The following is a 15,093-nucleotide window of genomic DNA, read 5'->3' as shown; positions in this document are numbered from 1 at the left end:
TTTGTCATTTTCGTGAAGAACGATCCTCTCACGTGCGTTCCACTTGATAACCGACCGTCATGTTGCAACGATGACAGCCTATCTGATCGAGAAAAAAGAAGGCAACAAATGCAAAATGATGCCTTCTTTGAAGGAGAGGTTGACACAAGGCTGACGAATAGATGTCTGAAACGGGCAATGTGGCACACATATTGAAGAGTATCGCAGACGACGCCTTTAACTGGCTGGTCTTCGGCAACGTTTCTACTATTGACGCCATCATCAAGGAATGTCGCGGCTTCGAACAAGCTGACAGCTTAGGTATCACGCACCGCATCGTGCGCCTGCCAAATCCCACTGCGACGCCGACTTTTGAGGGCCATCTCCGTCAGCTAATCCCATGCAACTACGCAGCTCGCGTCATTCCCCGCCAGCTCGATGCCGTCTATTCGCTATCCTCCTCCACGACGCCCACCGATCCATCACCAGCCACGATTGCTATGATTCCGACCGCTGTACGATAAGAATTCGAAAACGTGGGTCTCAACTCCAGATGCTCGTCGACCCACGTACCCAGCGTGCAGCACTTCTCTCGCGACGCTCTTCGTCCCCGTCAATCCGTTCCAGCCAGCTGCCGCAACCCATCTGAATGGCGCACCTCTAGCAAACTCATCTGCTTTCACTGCTGCGTAGCGCCTAACCAAGTGCGGTAAGCGTAAATAATATGACCGGTACGTAAATTTATCCATATTTACAAATGTCAGTGCTCTTGACATTGGCCGGGTCACAGAGAAGCGACATTTTGTCGCAATTTTTTCTTTCATTGCGCAAACTTCACGAGACCTTGTACTGCCACTTCCAGGAAGCGTTTTAATCGTGGATAAGTATAACGACGCGTAACAAAACCATGCAGTTAGTGCGAGCCCTGGATATAGCGATTTATGAAAGAGATTCACTGGCGACCAATTGCTTTTGCTCACTATCCTCGACGACTGCTAAAAATGTCAAGATGCGAAACCTGAAAAACGCCTGTTGACTAACAAAAAGATATATTGGGGAAAACGTATTTCTAAAATGGTCGATTAAGAGACTCGGAGCCGACACTATATGATTTTCCTTCTTTTTACAGATTCAACTGAGTTGGAATGCAAGGATTTGTCGTTCCGAGAGGACGTAAGTTGTAACGAAACTTTTTTCCTTATCACTTCTCCTCCCTCCAACGCGCTGTACTTAAACAAAGACTTAATGTGCAACTTTGAAAGACTTCACTCTTTAATGAAACACGTCACGTTCCACGAGCGCCGTATCTGGCGAATGCACCCGATGTTCTCCATTACCTTTACATGTTGCAAGGATAAATTATAGCGTCCATGAACATCGAAACGCAGCATCTATAAATGAAAGGACGCTTCAGAGATTGCAACTCGTAGGTCGCCAGGTGCTCACACGTTGCGCAACTAATGTTTTTGTTTGAGTTCCAACAACACACGTGCGAGGAAGGTCATTACACCAGCCCCCCCCATACGGCGTAGAGGACCATGAACGGGCACTCGGCCAAGGCTTAGCGCTCCAGTATAAGTAGAAGGCCCGCGAGCTCTAAGCGCTGTCTCTCGAGCGTTAACTGTATACTTCGACCTTAAATTAACAACACTGTCGGTTATAAGGACCCCGAACTGCGCAGTGGCTCATAAGGGACGCCATAGTGCAGGGCTCCAGATAAATTTAGTCCATCCGTGAAAAGAGAGAGAAAGCCCTTTATCGAAAAGCGGAGTGCATGGTTAGCCGGCGTATATTCGCCTACGTGCGACTCTGCAGGGAATTGGACGTTTAACTTAACGTGTACGCACAGGAGCTTCCCTTCACGTCGCTCTCTTTGAAATGCGGCGACTGCAGCCAGGAATGAGATCCGCGACCTCAGCAGGACAACATCGCAGCCACTACAGCGGCGAGTGCTTTACTTTAACACAAACTGTCATGTTCTTTATCACATTGTATCGTACAAAGCAAGCTGGGTGTGTTTGATTGTAGTTATCTTGTGCTCACTTGTGCCTGAATTAATGGTGATTTTTTCTGAATTTGTGTTGCCTTTAATGCATTTACGTCAGCTGGCGTAATGTAGTGAGCTGCGTATATTCAGGGCATTGATTTCACAGGGCTTCCGGTCTGACTCACTCAGACTTGAAGTTATTTTTCATTCTAGCTATCTTTTTTTTTTTTGCTTAGTGTCGGCGTGTTATTTCACTTTTCGCATGTATCCATTCTTTGTGAAAAAGAGTAGCGGCGTCACTTAAAGGAAACAGCCTCTCCTAAATATCACGCAAGCATAAAAAATATAAACACTGTACTTTTACTTGTGTTTTAACATGCCGTTATTCATGGCTATGCTGAACACTTCTCGCTCTGTTACTTCATGAAGGGATTGCGGTCTTCTGGTGCACAGTTTAGCGCACAAGCCTGAACCCACATTATAGAACATTCCTTCACACAGTGCCGCCCTTCAACAGAAGCGGTCAGTGCTCTTCCTTGACGCTCCACGGCAATTCTTGAGGAGCGCAGCGTATTCTTCCGTCATGCGGCGGTGCTGGGCTCAAGTCGTTGGTGTCCAGGAACAGCCTCGAGTCGAGGATCATTTGAGAATACGGGGATAACATATGAGAGGAACGTTTCGGACGAGCACGTGTCTCTAAGCACCGCGAACCTACGTTGGAGGCGCGTCGCACACTTTAAACGTGACGGGCACAACTAGTGAAATTTAGAGAAGTGGTCGACGGCGAATACGTGTGCTATCAAAAAACAAATCAGCTGTCATTTCACAGGTTCGGAAAGTGCCGAAAGTGTTCTGCACCCCAGCGTCAGCAGCGGGAGCTCATCATGTGCTGTGACTGCATACAGGAAAAGAAAGAACACAAGAGAGAAATCGCTTAGAGGTTGCATGAGCCCACAGAGTATACGACCAGTTAATTACGGAGTATATTATCTACAATAACTTACGCAGTTTCTCTACGCAGCATGCTTACAGGGATTTATTTACCAACAACGCGGTACGTGTCAATAAGTGTACAACAAAAAATTATCTGTCACTCACTTCGATTTGTGAAATCGACAGACATCATTGGATCTGGTGTTTTCTAGTTAGCCGATGCCTCTCTGGTGAGACCGCTTTTACTTGTTCCGTTAGTGACAGCGTATTAGACATATGCTATACGCACCGTTTATTTAAGTTTGAACACTTGAATAAAGGTACTAAGAAATGCGCTCTGCATATCATTTTCCTGCCCAGGGGGACCTTTTCTGAACGCAAATCTTACGAATGTTACTAAATAAAAATAAACCCAACATATCAATTAAAGATCTTATTTTAAACTCTATGGCACATGTTAATATCGTAAAGTTGAAAATAACTGCCATAAAAGAATGGCTTTGTGTTCATGAAATTTGTTGCCGTTAAATTATTCCTTTCGTTCTACTCATTACGCACGCAGTAGAGCCTAGATTCGCGGTACTGCACGAATCTTAGGTCAAAAGAACGAATAATATAAAGGCAATCATTTCGATAGACATGTCTTTTTCGAAACCGAGAAACACGTAGCTAGCTTTTTACGACAATTCTATACAACTTTCTAAAATGAAGTGTACCATGTAAGGCCTATAATTTGGAATGCAAATTGTGTAATTAGCTTATTCAGCCAATAGACTATGGATTTTCTCGGAACTCATGCCGCTTGGGTAGATAAATATCTGAAAAGTCGACGCAATTTGATTAATTGCGCAGAAAACAATGAAGATTATTACTAAAGAAGGCCAACCTTATATAGCTTTTTAACCGCATGGCTGTTGTCTCTGTGTTTTATTTTCTTCTCTAGTCGCAGCGCCACCGTTTTGTGCGGGTCACAGTCACAGGTGCCCTCGAAGTCTAGGGCAGCCATCCAGCGAAGCGTTCAGCCATTCGTGAACTTCGTAGCAATCCCGATCGTAGCAAACATGTGTCTTGCTTTTGATGTCTATAGCAATCTTACACAACACGCTACACCGGGCATCGCGTCCTTTCTGCCGATGGCCTGGGCCATTCCCGAAAGTAGTGAACGTGTAAACTGGGCCAATTTAGGAGGCTACGAAGGGTCCCATTTTTCTTCAAAGCGCTAGGTGTCACGAATGAACGATGAGAGAAACTTAGATCCTTAGATAAGGTTGAGGTTAGCGCTGATTCTTCATTTCCCGCTGCCTTCTTCATCTAATTCTCCTACTACCTCGAGAAACTCTAGCGCACCCCCAAGATGTTCCAAATGTTTCGACATGGGTGAAAAAATTGATAACTTGTAGCTGTGTTGCAGCATAACAAATTTATTATCAACACTCGTTTTGAATCTGTATTAGCGGTGAAGTAAAGCCTTATTCATGCGTAGGTTGGCGTAGACCATGCTTTATAACGTTTTCTGTAAAACTAAACATCCCCTCTACCCGATAGAGATGCCACGGGCCCGCACCAAACGATTCACGCAAGTGAAAATATTCTAGAAGGCCACGTCTCAAAACGGCGATGAGCATTCCCTGGATGCTTCCCACAAAGGAGCCCCTTCATCAGCCCCAGCCCACATGACGATGGGGCCCGACATAGACTGTGACGCTCAAACAAAGGAGCTCACTTCAAGGTGACAACCGCTGCCCTCCGTGGTAGCGGTAACTACCGTGGAGACCACTCTACCTGAACCTGACCCTGACAAGCTGGCCGTCACAGAGAGCCCACTATTACCATGCGTCTATCTATATATGTCTATTACCATGCGTGCCCTAATGAGTAGAACGTCGAGCTACTGCGCGGGGGGGGGGGGGGGGGGGCTGTACTGTTTCAAATCCCACCATCGAAGACATAATTCTTGTATTTTTGGTTCAGCGGTAGCTTAGACGCTGAGTCTAAGCTTCCACACGCCATACAGGGGGCATAGTGTGAAAAACTAATGTATATATAAATCAGTTATTATTTATAAGTGATGCATATTAGTTTTTAACGCTATGCCCTTGATGTCTTCAGTTTAGGTTTCCGACCATAGTCGTTATTTCAAAGGCTGAAATGTCAAATTTATATGACCCATGTCTGGGGGGGGGGTGACTTTAATCTACCGGTTCAGGCGATTAATTGCGCATATAACGGCGTAGGGAAGTCTTTCTGGAAGTTTCCAAACACTATGCGAAGCAGTGAATTTGAATTTCTTTTTTCTAGGCAAAACAGACTGATCTGCCCATACAGTGCAATCAACCTCTGTAGTAATTTTTTGAAACGCGTGAATGGCTTTTGCCCTGTATTTTTTTCTTCTACTTTTTTTCTTACCACTATTGCATTCCCGAAGAATTTTGGTTTCTGCTGGCAAACCACTTAACACTGAGCATCTTATGCCGCATAAGGAACGTTACGTATATTCTTTACTCTTCCTATGTTACGCCGCCAGTGATAAGAGGCATGCTACCATCACCTATTGGTAGAGTTTTGTGGGTGGTGTGTGTGCGGATGCAACAGTCGCAAATTTATCTTTTATTACACTTTAGTCTCCACTTCCTTGGGGAAATCACAATAATTATTTCCAGTCCAACCTTCACTGATCATTATCCTTTTATGAGGGCTCACATTACTTTCATTCCCATTCCCATGGGTCGGCATCATATTCATGTACAATGTGTCCAAGAGAGCAGGCTAGGAGAGAATTGTTGCCATAGCGTCATCAGGTCCTGGACATGTCATATGGCGACCTAGGTTTCAGGTGCAACTAGCGGGAAAATTGTGTTTTCCTTTGTTCCAATATCCTTTATACAAATATGTAAAGGGTATCTCAGCCGTATCTGTCATCTATGTCAGTATCAAATATGCACTAATTTTATAATTTCTTCTTTAACGCTATCGGGAAGTTGCTGTTCATGACGTGCAACTGCCTAGTAGGTAGATTTTAAGCCACCTTCATTAATCTGCCCATGACCTCTTAATCTGGGTACCAAGACTAGTCAGCCTAGATACACGTCCTGCACTCCTCTAAAAGACTGACTACCAATTAAAAACTGTTTTTTCCACACCATTACGTAGGTTGTACATTGCAACATTCCACGACAAGCCGGCAGAGAACCGAAGCACGATCTCTTTATTCTTCTTCTTCATCTTCCCCCGTTCCCACCAGATCTGTCTTTTGTCATCTTGGCCCGATACATAGATTACTTTAGTGTTCAGCCACAAAGTTCAAGTTATGTGGTACATAGTTTATTCATTATTTTGCTCCATTCGTTCAGAGGCGCAGATATGTTGAAATAGATGGTCGCTGCGACATCCTCTATCATCGCGCAGTCGATTACGTTCCTTAGTATGCAATAATTTGCAACCAATATTCTCGGACTACCAAATCATTGCAGTAGCTTTAGCATCCTCCATGGTATTTAAAATCAGATAATTCCCTTTGGTATTGACTACGCAACGCTATCATGCCTGCCTTTTACCTTTATTAACTAGACCAGAGTTTTATGATCCGTATGCATACCTAACCAAATAAGTTGTTTCGAAGGGTTCGATAGTCTTGTGTGAGACGAATATAATCTGTATTCGTAAAATGTAAAATTCTAAATCCGGATGTAAAATTCTAAATCCAGCCTGTTTTGAGCGCTGAGTGAAATCAACCGTTATTCATGTTTTCAATGCTTTTGGAAGACAACATGTGGAAGAGAACAGAACGCATTAGTTCACCACTAACAGTCGCTTTACTCAGACACTACCGTAACCACTAGGCGTTCTTTTCCGCACGATTAATGCACTTCGATCTTCCCCATCGACACCGAGGCGCCCGAAGGCCAGAGCTTCAGAAGAGCCACCTTGCGGCCATATTCGAAGCTCGTCTGCCGACTCACCTCTCATGTTTTTGGCGACAGATGTCGCTAAGCGTTCAGCTTGGAGCCAAATCGCGGTAAAAACAACTGCCGCAGGGAAAGTTCTCGCTTTGCGAGCAGCGGAAACCTGAATGGACGAGCAGCCGTCCGAAGAAGCTGCGAGCCCAAATGCCGAGCGGTTGTGATCGTGGGCACTGCGCCATTTGGCCGCAGGCTCTGCACCGACCTTAGAATCGCGTTGTGGCGTGCGCTAGGTTGCGTGCGCGGCCAGACTACTTGCGCAATGCGCGTCGAAAATTTTACCACCCCTGGGTATTATAGGCATATCCCGCACTTAGAAACATGCGACATGTTTTGGTTTCTGTATACGCCCCGATCTCGACAAAGCGACCACAGAACAGCGCGTCGCAGAATGCCTATCTTGTTTACTGTTTTGCGAGCGCACTTCAAGTAACTTGAAGTGCTGAATATATATTCATTTCAGAGTGCACATCTGTGAGCTTATTATTTTTCTTACATGACTTGCATATTTTCTTCGCCAGGTGGTACTGTCTCCCCTGGTTTGGCATGGTGATCATCATGGAGAGCTGAAATAGCTGCATCACCGATAACAATCACGTTGTGATCACATTTCAACTTATTTATAGACGCTTTTGATGCAGGCGAAATAAAAGTTCTAAATTAAATAAATAAGTAAATAAAGGTATGATCTGGCTCTCGAAGGTGTTTTGAAAACAGTCTGGCCGCGAGTCGCAGAACGAAGAAACATAGGGCGGACTTACGGGGGTAGCCAGGTATTACAATTTCTTTTTTTTTTTGAGATTTATTGCAACTCGAAAAATTGCAGCATTGGTAGAGCCCGCTGAATCGAAGCACTCGTCATGGCTGTGATAGAGAACATTAAGTCGCCTTAAACAAACTGATGTTAGGCGCATGTCCACAAGCTAGGAAGGCATGACTGTCCTATCGTCATGACAACGTGTTGTGATGAGAGGCGCATGAGAGGGCCTACACCGACAAGGGATTGTTGTTTTAGAGATCAAGACTTGTCGTTAAGACGGAATGTATGGTTTATACATTACATGCATGCTGCAAGACCTCTGTTGCGTGTCAATGGAGTGAGTGTGTCTTCGACCATCTTACATGAAGGAGCGTGGCGCGGCCTGCTGCCGTCTTAAAGAACCCGCGTGCACGACATCCCCAATCTCCCATAATCCTACCAGTACTTATATTAAAACCAATATGCAGTTACAGTGTATATATGTATATATATATATATAGCCCAGTAGCTAATCTACTTTATATAGATCATCTTGAAGATTATTTTGCGGGGCATATAGGTCTTCGATGGATGGATAGTTGTATTGATGGATTCTATGAGCGCCCCTTTGAAAGAGGGTAGTGGGTTTCGCCACCAAGCTCTTGTTCTCGTTTGGCTAATGTCCTACGTATCTTCAAAAAAAAAAAAAAAAGCACGAAGAATTACCAACATCAAGCTTGCCGAACCACTATTGGGAACATTGTTTTTGTACGCCTCCGTTCTTTGCGGTCTCCCTACCTTTTTGCTTCCATTGCATTTTGTTTACTGCAAACAGCGACACCAAAGCCAAATAAAGCGAAGTACTACAACGCGCATTGGGTGCTTATTCGCGTTTATTTCTTTTTATTGGAGCTCCTCGCAATGCATTGTTACTAAATAACTGACTTTCATTTCTGATAAATTAGCGAGCCAACGAAGTGAGGGGGAATGCTTGCGAAACATCAGCAGAAGAACCACCATATCGTTCTGACTTGGGGCGCACGATTCGTACGAGTGCAGCCGCATCTCATTATCGCGTTCCCGCATGACTCTTCTGCAATAAATGTTCTAGTCAGAATAAAAATTGCCATGTGTAATCATTGATTGCAGTAAGTAAATAAAACAAATGCAACATCACCTTCAGTATAGCCATCGTAAATGAAGCGTGCCATTTTAAATAAACCACATGAATCTATTCTGTGCGACTGTGCGCCTTGTCATTATGTGCACATGATCAGCCTCAGGAAGCACAAGCTGAGCACCATGTGACACATTATATTTTTCTTTTTCTTTTTTTCTTTTTTATAGCATTCCCGTGACAAAGTTGGGTTTGAGCGAAGAGAGCTTCGTCGTACATGGTTCGCGTTATGGAATCAACTGCCCTGCCGAGCGCTCTGTTCCCGCTTCTAGGTGCCTTGAAAAAAAAATGGTTGTCGGGTTTATCGTCCCGAAAAGGCCAGATGAGTTATGAGAGACACCGTAATAGAGGGCTCCATATTCTACTTGACAACCTGGGGCTCTTTCAGGTGCACCCAAAGTATGGTACACGAGCGTTTTTTGCACTCCGCTCCCACCAGAATGCGGCTGCAGCTGTTGGGTTCCAACCAGCGAAATCACGCTCAGCTGCTAAACGCCGTGTACTCAATGACCTACAACGGCGGCTGAATCTCTGTAGGCGAGAAATAAAAATAAAAGGAAGACTACCCATGCACTGTTTTAGCAAACATTGCCAGCGTCTTACATTGATTTCAACTCATTGTTTTAAATGTGGTCGCTTCATAGTCAGTACGATGCGCGGAGCAGCGCCATTAGACTCGGTGTGTACGATGGTTGTACGATGATGGCCTTATACACAATTGTTCATTAGGAAAGTCGAAAACTCTGGGCATAAAAATTGCGAGACATTATCGCCGCTTGCTATTATTTCAGGCGATCCGTACACACACAAAAAAAATAATAAGACGAAATACATATTCCCGAGTTTTTTTTATAGTCTTTGTGGTTAACTCTGATAACATACGCTAGAAATGCGTCTTATTTAGAATGAAAATAAAAATAAACCAACACAAGAAACAGATTGTAATTTTTGGTTGCGGTTTGTACACCTTTCACAGATGTTCCACGTTCGAACATAAATCTCCATAGCATGATCAATCTGAAACGAGCAAGCAGATCTTCTGGCTAGCGCCTACATGAACGTGGTGCCAGGGCGTTGTTTTCAAAGCAAGTTCAACACTAAACTCGGGCCTTGCTGGTGTAATGCCATTATCTTATACCGGAGTGCTAATTATTTGAAGTATTGGCTTGGCCAACTGCTCAATATGAATTCAGGTGCAAGAACGAAGCTTAGTCGTTTTTTCCTTGTGGACTTGACAACATAAATAGCATTTGGCGTCGGGCTTAATTACTGTTTAGGGAACATTCACTGACATTATTCAGTTACATCTGTTACCTTGCTAACTCGCGGCAAACTTTACATTGCGCCAGCTACTTTCGATTCCTGTCTCCGCAGTAGAAAAGTCCATAACGGCACCTAGCAAGCCGCATCGCCCAAGGTTCCATTCGTGCTGGGGCTAAATACGCGTTGGCTTTTCCAAGCCTAGAATCCACAGGAATAGCAGGTGGTCGGAGTGAAGTGTAAATTACTTGCGTAAAAGTGGCAATGATATTTCTTTCCCCTTCTCCGAAAAAAGAAGTTTCACGGTCACATTGCAGATACTTCGTCTCCGCAACAGTTACGTATTTGAGAGGCACAAGCTACAGGTATATAATTGGCTGCAGTTTACTGCCTCGCAGATATTAAAGCTCCCAAAAGCCATACTGTGAGCAGGGCATGCCGATGGGCCTAATGACATTGTACAAGGTCTACACGTGGCCGCTCTTGAGAAGGATTTTTTTTGTCCGTGTGTTGCTGAAAGCATACCTACATTCCTTTGCATTGCCATTTTTATCCTTCTGAAGAAGCTTGTAACGTGACTTTCTCACTGTGGGTAGAATATTTTAAAAAATGCATTAAACGAAGCTTGGACACTCGAGATACGCAATGGACTCGCCATCCCGGCCCTGCGAACGTGGATGTCCAGCGAAACTGTTGAAAACCACCACTACAACTGCTGATGGGTGCATACTTTATGGCTTTATAGTAATGACAGTAATAGAAGTAATGGTAAATTTTGAAAGCACGCCTCAGTACATAGCGGTGTTGCAACAAAACTGAAATCAGTTGATAGTCTGCTCATGTTGTATACGAAAGGCTAGTGAAGCCACTGTCCGCAAGCTGCAGTCGCCACGACCGCTTGCGCAGCAGTAATATTTACCGGGAAACGTATGCGGGGAGCGCTACGTGCTTCGCATTGCATTTAGGCGCTGCAGCGTGTTGTTATAAATTATGTGACTGGGAATGCGGGTTTTTTTAGCTTTTTCTTTGTTGAAACGCATGCTTATCGAAACGTATGCTGTTCTGTATGTTGTATGAGTGGTTCCAAGAAAGGTATGCACCGTTCGTTTCCCTTTGCAGAGTATTTGTAGCCTGTCCCTTACGGCGGCACCAGCCATTGCGTTTTGGGGTATAAGTCACTGATGATCATAGTTTCCTGTCGACTCTACGCGACGAAGAAATCCCGGGGTGCTAACCATAGCCAGCTTCGCTGTAAAACAGGAATTCGTTCGAAGGCTTCCGAATTGCCCTCATTTTGGCGCGAGTGAGATAGACGCTGTTAGTGTTATTTTAAGAATAAAGTACGTCACTGAGCTTTGAAAAAGGGGCACATTTCCTCATTTAACTTATTTTTACAACATTGAAATGACTCTAACACAATCTCTAGTGCTTTTTGGTACCATTCGCTTTCACAAGTTGCCAAATGGCGCTAGTATACATCTCGAGGAAGGTCTTTCAGCACTGTATTTATCATTGATTGAAAAATGGTAGGAGAGCTTGCCACGATGTACGGACGGTGTTAAATATTATAGCCCCGAGTTTGAAAGCTTCTGGTAAAAACAGTCTGGCTTCTGGAGCAAGCAGCACTGTCTAGCAAGCAGCAGATAGGTGAAGCATGCGAAAAATGATGCCATCTGCCAGGGTTGAATGGAAATCTCTATTCCTTAGTAAAAGTTAGTGCCTCGCATTCAACACTGTCTTTGTATTAACTTTATAAACTCAACATGTACTCAACCTCCTGTATACTCAAGAAGTACAAGTGGTGTTTTACAACCACCTTTACAATCTTGCTGAATCATACCACTGCCTGAATATTTTCACCCAGTTGTCTCTCTACCGTTCCTCCCAGCGCGAACGAAACTGGCCTTGTGCGACTGAAGACTGGATTAGCTTCCTCCATCATTTTCACCTTCGAATTGCGTTTTGTGCGCAGCGTGCTGTAAAACACTAATCATTGAACAGGGTGCATGTATGCAGTTTTCGTCAGACATTTGGACAAGCTGTCGCCGCTTCAGCTGAAGGTCTTCAAGCCACTTACGCTCTAGAGGTGTTGATAGCTTGGCTCGTTATCTTGTGCTGCTACAGTTTCACGCTTTGACTTCCTTAAACAACCATTATATCACATCGCCCTTTCTACGATAGCTGGTCTACTACGTATGTGTGTGATGACATTCTGGTTGCCACGAGACAGAACTGTATACCCTCTTTCCAAATCTATTGTAGCAGCCGCGCCCGTATCACCGGGCATTTGCAACTGTTTGTCTTCAACTTTCACACCTATTTTGTAACTTGGCCGCGTCATCTTTGAGAAATGGTAAAGAAGTACTAATTCTTCCTTGGCATCGTTACATTGTAGAATATTCACGTATGCTTTGCTGTTGGGCGCAATTTTTGATTGGGACTAATTACACAACTCTTATCACACATAACATTTCTGTACCAACACTATTGCGATCATCGCAATTCGACAGTTTTCTCACTTATATTTCATTGGAACTTGGCCGAAATTGCATCACTCCACCAAAGACTTTGCCGCCTTCCACGGAGTTTATTTATTCTTGCTTATACTAATGCACTTTTTGTTGCAATAATGCACTTTCTGTTTATTATAATAGACAATCGGATGTCTCTTTTAATAATTACGCGATCCCTTAATGAATTACTGATCGAATGAATGACTTCACTTTTGTCGTAGCCTGCAATCAGTTTGATAAAACCACTGTGGTAAAACTCGGTACCCTGCGAAACGACGTATTGTCGCGCAGCCTACCCCGCCTCAGCATTGTTCTGGAAGTGACGGCCAGAGACTGCGGCTTTCAATGCAAGTGTAATGGGGTGTATTGAACAGTTCAGTCGGTAGCGTCTGTTCGTAATCGAGAAGTCAAGTCACGCAGAGCAGGAACAGCTGGTTGCCCGAACGGCTCACGCTTGTGCTAAGCAATGGCGATCCGGCTGGCCCAGTGGTTGCACTGCAGGCACGGAACAGACGGTCTGGCTGGCCTTGTCCTTGTGCTCTTCTTCTTCATTACAATTACCCAGAGTGCAAAAGCGAAGCCATCCTGGCGACTTACGACGTGGAGACGAGCGGGTCAAAGAAGTGTTTCAGGCGGTGAAAGTGAACAACATCCCGTCCACGGCGGCGCTTTTCGGATGTCGGTGTAAGCTGCTCTATGACATAGTTGACCGGAGAGGTGCGTTCGACGATGCGATATGGTCCATCATACTGCGAGAGAAGCTTTGTCGAAAGTCTAAGCGTGGTAGAAGGCACGGACAATAAAACAAGTGTGCCGGTAGCGAAGTTCGGATTAGCAGCGTTGCCATCACGATTGGCTTTTTGTCCTTGTTGGTCGGCGGAGGTGAACTTTCCGGCTAATTGACGGCATTCCTCGGTGTATCGGGCGACGGCTGCAACGGGAGCACACTCTGACGTGTCTGGTGTATAAGGCTAAACCGTATTGATGGTATGGGAAGGATCGCGACCGCAGAGAAGAAAGTATGGAGAAAATCCTGTAGTACTTTGTGTAGCCGTATTATATGCGTACGTGACAAATGGGAGGATCATGTCCCAGTTTGTATGCTCCGATGAAACGTACATGGTGAGCCTATCACCAAGGCTGCGATTGAAACGCTCTGTAAGCCCGTTAGTTTGTGGATGGTGCGCCGTGGTGGTCCGGTGAACTATGCGGCATTGAACAAGCAGAGCTTCAACCACCTGCGACAAAAACACACGGCCTTTATCACTCAGCAGCTCCCGAGGTGGGCCATGACGAAGAATGAAGCGATGGAGCAGAAAGGATGCAACGTCACTGGCGGTCGCTGCAGGTAGAGCAGCGGTTTCTGCATAGTGTGTAAGGCGATCAACTGCGACAATAATCGAACGTTTGCCAGCGGGTGTTAGTGGTAGCGGCCCGTACAGGTCAATTCCCACACGGTCGAAGGCCCGAGCAGGGCACGGAAGCGGCTGTAATAAACCGTGAGCCGGATGAGGCGGAGATTTGCGGCGTTGGCATTGTGCGCACGAGCGGACAAAGTTCTGGACAAAAGTAAACATTCCTCACCAGTAGTAACGTTGCCGCATGCGCTCATACGTCTTCAAAACGCCTGCGTGTGCACATTGTGGGTCAGTATGGAAAGACGCGCATATGTCGGAACGCAAAGTCTTAGGGATAACCAGGAGCCACTTGCGACCATCGGGCTGGTAGTTGCGTCGATACAAGAGGTTATCCCGGACAGCAAAATGGGCATCCTGGCGACGCAGGGAGCGGGAGATGGGAGATGCAGGCGAGCCAGAATGGAGATCCAGAAGAAAGGCCACCCAAGGATCCTTGCGCTGTTCCGATGCGCAGGTGTCGATGTCGACCGAGAATACCGCCTTAATGGTGGAAAGGGAGGCCGTGTCGGCTGGCAGCGGAGAGCGGACCGAGCGTCAGCGTCAGTGTGCTTGCGACCTGAGCGGTAGATGACGTGTGTCTCGTATTCTTGAATGCGCAGAGCCCAGCGGGCAAGGCGTCCAGACGGGTCGTTTAATGATAACCAACAAAGGGCGTGATGGTCAGTAACGACATGGAAATGCCTGCCATATAAATAAGGGCGAAACTTCCCGAGTGCCCAAATGATGGCCAAGCATTCTTTTTCTGTGACGCTGTAATTGCGTTCCGCTTTGGTCAGCGCACGACTGGCGTAAGCAACGACGTACTCGGAGTAGCCAGGCTTGCGCTGCGCAAGGACAGCGCCAAGGCCAATACCACTGGCATCGGTATGCACTTGAGTTGAGGCGGTGGGGTCGTAGTGTCGCAGTATAGGCGGAGACGTCAGGAGACGGCGTAAGGGCACGAACGCGGTGTCGCATGCAGGAGACCAGGAGGATAGGTCGTTGGCGCCACTTAAGAGTTGTGTCAGAGGTGATATAATTGAGGCAAAATTGCGAACAAAGCGTCTGAAGTAGGAACAAAGGCCAATGAAGGTGCAGAGTTCTTTGAGTGTCTTAGGTTTAGGAAACTCTGTAACAGGGCGAAGTTTT

General features: G+C 45.6%; 1 protein-coding gene across 1 annotated transcript in view; it reads left to right on the top strand.

Moving 5' to 3' along the window:
- The first annotated feature begins 688 nt into the window (after window positions 1-688).
- Window positions 689-15,093, top strand: part of LOC142580058 (uncharacterized) — a 78,401-nt gene continuing 63,996 nt past the window's right edge. The window contains exons 1-2 of the mRNA XM_075690824.1: window positions 689-710; window positions 1,109-1,152. Coding sequence (XP_075546939.1) covers window positions 704-710; window positions 1,109-1,152 — 51 coding nt within the window. The 5' untranslated portion in view covers window positions 689-703. The remainder of the gene's footprint in view (window positions 711-1,108; window positions 1,153-15,093) is intronic.

This window comes from Dermacentor variabilis, chromosome 4, assembly GCF_050947875.1.
Source record: "Dermacentor variabilis isolate Ectoservices chromosome 4, ASM5094787v1, whole genome shotgun sequence".
Classification (NCBI taxonomy): Eukaryota; Metazoa; Arthropoda; class Arachnida; order Ixodida; family Ixodidae; genus Dermacentor; species Dermacentor variabilis.
The sequence above is the reverse complement of the archived record's forward strand: the minus strand, read 5'-3'. Positions and strand labels throughout refer to the sequence as shown.